Consider the following 6268-nt stretch of genomic DNA (forward strand, 5'->3'; position numbering starts at 1 on the left):
AATCACACTAAACATATACATTACATAGATTAAAAATAACAGACGATGAAAACACAATAAAGCCCAAAGACTTGTTTCCATTCTGGTGTTTTGGAGTAACACTGACACACCACAACATAAAGAACAACACAACAACATGACAACACAATATCAAATAAATAGCAGGTGGCAGGATACCCATGTTTTCTTGGTCCCAAAAGTAAAAAAAAGGTATGGAATTGTCTTGTAAAGGAAAGCTAAAGTAGCTCTCTCTTAACAGTGAGAAATAATTAAGTATTTTGGTATATTTTATTTTATTTTTTAAGTGAGCAACCCCTTGATGTAAATGATTGTAATCAAAATGACTTTGAACTGGAGCTCAAGCTAAAGTGTGAGGACCTGAATTGTCCGGAAGGATAGCATTTCTGGCCAGAAACTTTGATTCATCTTGGTGATAGCTTTTAAAGCCATATCTTCACCAGATAAGCACCTGTCTAAAATAAAGCCAAGGTTATTTACATTCTCTTTTGCAGCTACATGAAACACTCCAATTTTGACAGTAAAGTCTGGTGACATTGATAATTTCATTTCAGAACCAAAAAGAATGGTTTCAGTTTTTCCCAAGACCAGACAAAATGTATTATCTGAGCTGTCTACTTACATTTTGAAGTTCCTCACTAAAAGGAAGGTAGGTACAGGTGCAGCAGGTGCAGGTGCAGGTGCAGGTGCAGGTACAGGTACAGGTACAGGTGCAGGTGCAGGTACAGGTACAGGTGCAGGTGCAGGAGCAGGTGCAGGTATAGGTGCAGGTACAGGTACAGGTGCAGGTGCAGGTGTAGGTGCAGGTGCAGGTGCAGGTGTAGGTGCAGGTAGCAGTCAGGTAGGAAAACACGTCCAAACCAACATGAGAAACATGAAGACCTTGATGAACTGGCAAATGACCGGGCTGGTATATATACAGGTGTCTAGGTAGTTGAGGCAGGTCAGGTGACATGTAGTGGTTAAAAAAAAGGGGGGGGGGGTCTTGTTCCTAGGATGGTATAGGGGGCCCCATCATCTCAGAATCCATCCATGCTAAGTAGCTTTATGTATTTTAATACCGGTGTTAATATCTAATATTTCCTATGACTGTTTTTCTTTTTCTTCTCCACTTCTTCTTTATTTCTCTTAGTTTCAGCACTTTTAGTTTTAATGTCTTTCCTATATTTTATTTTTTTTCTTTTCTTCTTATGCTGTATTGGATTCGATAGACAAATAAACACTAATACTCATTAACAAATAAAATACATTTCCCCTCCTCTTACACACATATAGAAATGTGCACAATTTCTTTTCATTTACATTTCATTTTTTTGACAAACAAAACATCCAAATGAAGGAAGCTGTAAAACAGAATGATTACATCAAAAATGTATATTTCAAAGGAGAAAATGAAATAATGGTGTAATACACACTGCTGGAAGGTGGTGCTGGTGTAGAGGCCCCTGGAGGAGGGAGCTGTGGGATTGCCACATTTCCAGGGACTTCCCCTCATTGTAGCTATTGAGGAACTGTTACTCCACTGGAAACTTTCACACTGCCCGTGTGATCTGGGCTGTGAATGAGTAGGCGTACAGAGCCAGCAAAGTCACGGTTTCTTATGTAATTCAAAAGTTGTAAATGTCACCCTGTCAAGGGCATGCTCTGGCTTTTTCATTCAAAGAGTAAATATAGCAAAGTATCAGTATGTCAGGGGCATCACCAGAAAATCACCTGGATGTGTCATCATTAAGGCTGGGTGTTTTTTTTCCATCCACACACTTTGTCATGTAACAAACAAGAAAAGGGAGAGATACACAAATAAGCCATGTTTTATTTTAAAAAAAAAACTAGAATCACCTCTTCATGGTTCTGCCTCCTCCACTCAGTTTCAGGTCACACTGAAAATATGAACCATTTGTGTGACATTTTGTCATAATTGCTACGAAGTCTTTGACTTTGAAGAACTGTGACCAAACAGTTCAGTCCTGGTTTAATCAGACCAGGGAATGTGGTTTCTCTCAGTCTCAGAGTCCTTTAGCTGCTTCTCTACAAACTGTCCCTGAGGACAGGCTTCGTCTGGACTCTCTGACATAAAGTCCAGATCAGTGGAAAGCTGCGGTCAAGGTCGTCCTTCTGGAGGTTTCTCTGGAGTTCAGAGTGACCATCAGGTTCTTGGTGTCCTCTCTTCTCCTTGTCTCAGTTAGTCCAGGTCCAGGTCTAGTAGAGTCCTGGTTGTTCCAGACTTCTTCATGTAAGAATGACAGAGACCACTGTTCTTCTCATGAAACCTTCAATGTTTTTGAGCCTGAACACAGTCCTGTCTCTGAGCTCTGCAGCAGCTCCTTCCTCCTCATAGTTTCTGCTCTGATGATTGTCAGCTGTGAGACCTGATATAGACAGGTGTGCGTCTTTCACATCATGTCCAATCAGCTGAGTTTACCACAGGAGGACTCTAGTCAAGGTGGAGAAACATCTCAGATGGTCCAGGAAAATAGAGGAAGCTGAGTCACAGTAAAGTGTCTGAATACTTATGTCAGTGTGATATTTCACTTTTAATTTTTAATTAGCAAAAATGTCTAAAATTCAGTTTTCTCTTTGTCGTCATGGAAATTTGAGTGAAGACTGATGAACTGAAGGTTCACCACAGTGCATTAATTAAATGCTGCGACTCTTCCGCACCGGCATCAGTGGATTCTGTCTTCCTTCCGTATCACTCAGTTATTTGCTGTTTAGTTTCACTGTTGTTTGTTTAGTCATTCCTTTTTTCTTTTTTTTTTTTTCACATCTTTTAGTTCAACATTTGAGGTCTCATATAATGCCCACAGCTCAAGCACACATGCTTTTTTTTTTCATAAATGATTTTTTTATTCAAAGAATTCTACAGCATCACAGGCCACACGGCCTCCCACACCAGCAAACAACAGATCAGACGGGTATTTGTTCCAATAATTTACTCAATAAATTAGCCGTAGCACAAGTTTCTTGTGTTTACCTTAAAAATGTATAAAACGCATGAAAACAAAGAGCGATAAATAAATATATATTTAAATAGATAAATAAATAAAATGAAATAAAAATAAATATAATAGCATTGATTAAACACATCCTCTGTCAGCGTGTAGTGACACAATAAATAAAAACACATATAGTAACAGTAAATTCGCAGTGCAGTAAAGGCCTTGAGGTGATTGTACATAGTACAAAACATTGAGCCGCAGAGATATCGCTGCTGATACATGGACTATACAGTCATTTCTTCTGTACATTGATAGAGTTAACACAGCAAACTTTATATCGAGAGTTTGGGTCTGTACTGACAGGTGCATTGACTGTTCAGTGCAGTGTAAACATTCAACGGTGTGAGTGGGTCCAGAGCTGCAGGACTCACCATGGAGCCATCTTCTTCTTCACCTGTAGCCCTCGGTCACCTGTCCTCACAAGGCAAATACACCGAAGAACGTCTTCCCTGGCTCATCCTCCAGCTTCAGCAGCATCCTCTCCTCCATCATCGTCTTCAGCCTGTCCCCTTTCCTCAGGTTGAACACAGCCCCCATGTACACGGCGGTGTACCAGTTTCCCTCCTCGTCCCCGTCGCTGCTGGCCGTCTTCTGGCAGGCGGTGCGGAGAGAATGAAGGATGGTCTGGTAGGAGTTCTCTGTGTTGTCGCCTCCGTACGAGCTGGACCAGCGCTTCACAGTGTGGCTCAGGTGGACCATGGGCTTTGAGGTGGCGTCATCGGCGTCACTGCTTGTGCAACTGACCCGGAAGGACGCTTGGCTGTAAACAAAGTACAGGCCGGTTCGAGGGATCACAATCTCGTTGTTCTCCAGCTTCAGTCCACCTGTAGCATGGGACTGGTCCACGTTATTCTTCCACTCCACTGAAGTGCTCAGATTCTCGTTGTGTTTACCTGTTGAAGGATATAAAGAGACGGTGATGAAGGTGATCGTGAATTTCTGACAGCTGGAGTGAAAAATAAATTGATTCTTGCAGGAAAGGTTTATAACATGTTTTCCACAAGAACAGGGACAGGTTTACTTAGAACCTAAGCAGTCCCTAGAATGTCTTCAAGAGCCCCTGGAGCTGGAGAAGCACTGACCCTAACCCTGATCCCGACCTTTGCTTTCAGAACCACAGGTATTCTTTGATGCTGAATATATTTTACCTTCTAAATGAATGGCCGGTCTTCCATTGGAAATTTGCCTCAAGGCGAGATGAATGTCTGCAGAGAAGAGAAGACAGAGGTTCATAAAATGTGACGGAGCGCAGCAGCTCCACGCTGGGACTGCAGAATAAGTCTCTCCACTGTTATGTTGGTTTGACAGCAGCTAAAGATGAACTGTCCGATAAAATCATCAGGCATTCAATGTTCCAGTACAGAGCTGAGCTCATGAGAGAATTAATGGTAAAGTTCTCACCGTTGTCGTTTTCGTCTTGTCTTGTCTGCTCCTGTTTCAGGAAGAGAGGAATAAAGAGACGTTACAGAAAGTCCGGGTTCAAATGAGTCTATCTGGATGTGAGAGGCATTTCAGTCATTCAGAGACTGATCTAATTCCCACCTTGGTATGTGTGTTAAAGAAGAGGACGGCAGCGGCGGCGAAGGCGAGGCAGAGCGTGAACGCCAGCAGGGCCGTGGTTAGCTTTGAGCCGGGTCTGACACCCTGCGTCGTGTGTTTCCTGGCCTCTGTGGAGACAGCGGCATCCAGCTGCACTTTGCATTCACCTTCCATCGTTCTGAGAGAGTTCCTTCGATCACTTCAGGTCCAGCTGAGCTTCTTTGAGAGCTTCCTTTCGTCTTCTGCTGCCGCTCTGGTTTTTGAGTGAAACTCAGCAAGCGGCTCTTTTTTAAACAGTCGCCTGGGGGGGGAAACTCCGGTGATGTCACTCATGAATGGAGATATACACATCAGACTCCTACACTCTATATGACTGTGTTATCCCAGTAGCACACACTTGTATACACACACACACACACACACACACACACACACACACACACACACACACACACACACTTGTATAGTAACCCCTGCACACACACCCACAAGTCTACAGATACTATCACAAAGACAGGGATACACACTCACATCCTGCTGCTCACAAAAGCTACACACACACACACACACACACACACACACACACCTCGTCAACCATTTTGGCCAAATCATATCAAATTTGTTTACATGTGTTGCGGTGCTCAGGTCATCGCTATGTGAGTCAACTATAAGGAGGTGTTGGGTGACAAGCCACAGACACATCACTCAGTTATTCATCAAAACGTCTATTGCTGTTGCATTATCCGCTGGAGTGAACAGTGTTTGATGTAAAAATGTATTGCAACTTCTTGTGTAATTTCCTCTTTGTTTAAAAATAGGCCGAGGGGCTTCACAGTTCTGTTTTAAACACATGTAAAATGTTTTAAAATGAAAATAGGCCCATTGAGTGGCTGTTCTGGAGCTTTCACTCTCATGGTATGATCCTCATCAGTAGGTGGACTTTTCTCTCCTGTCAGGGGATTGTAAGTGATCGGGGGTTTTTCTGATCAGTTTAAGGACCTGACAGGCAGTGAGCTGGTCTTTCCGACGGTAACCGTCTTTCCACAGGTAACCGTCACAGGAAACAGGAACATCCTCCGACCGCTGCTGTCATAAGAGTAAACAACAGTAAACAAAACTAACAGACCTCAGACCTCAGTCTGAGGCGGGACTGATGTCCTGACGATGCAAACAAAAATTTGATGTTCACATTTTGTATATTTACAGGGTAGTGGTTTGATAAAACTCCAAAAAGCAAAACCATGTGTGACAAAGGCCTCGTCACTCTAAATGGGGGCACATGGTAAAACTCTGGTTCACACACAAACAAATGTTTCCCCTCTGTTTCCGTGGTGAGTGCACACACCACACTGGACATTCGTTCATACATCATACCCCTCCCCGACAATAACATAAAAGAAATGCACCACACACATATAGTTTTATTAGTAAAGTTTATTTCATTTTACCATTGTTTGCTTGTGGTTCCCTCCTTCTCTCCTCCGAGGGCTAACCAGTAGGGGTGGGCGGATCGATTTAAATATCGATAGTATCGATACTAACGTTGATATTGGGTATTGATCGATACTTGTTTGATGAGATCGATTCTTAAGTTTCAGTTTATCTTCTGTAGAACTCCAGGCATTTACAGAGTGACCGACTGGCCGTATAACACCGCTCTTCTCTCTCTTCACTCATGCTCAATTAGCCCCTCCCCTTTCCTCCGCTCCGCG

At 42.9% G+C, this 6268-nt stretch overlaps 1 protein-coding gene across 1 annotated transcript; it reads right to left on the reverse strand.

Annotated features, from left to right (window-relative positions):
• Nucleotides 1-2840: 2840 nt before the first annotated feature.
• tnfa (tumor necrosis factor a (TNF superfamily, member 2)) lies at nucleotides 2841-4959 on the reverse strand. The gene is made up of 4 exons (XM_023394942.2): nucleotides 4560-4959; nucleotides 4419-4449; nucleotides 4166-4222; nucleotides 2841-3910 (listed from the first exon to the last, which is right to left on the reverse strand). The coding sequence occupies exons 1-4, from the start codon at nucleotides 4728-4730 to the stop codon at nucleotides 3435-3437; spliced, it is 735 nt and encodes a 244-aa protein (XP_023250710.1). The 5' UTR covers nucleotides 4731-4959; the 3' UTR covers nucleotides 2841-3434.
• Nucleotides 4960-6268: the final 1309 nt, after the last annotated feature.

Source organism: Seriola lalandi, unplaced genomic scaffold (genome assembly GCF_002814215.2).
Source record: "Seriola lalandi dorsalis isolate HSWRI2012SDOR001 ecotype SW California unplaced genomic scaffold, Sedor1 jcf7180002054954, whole genome shotgun sequence".
Lineage (NCBI taxonomy): Eukaryota > Metazoa > Chordata > Actinopteri > Carangiformes > Carangidae > Seriola > Seriola lalandi.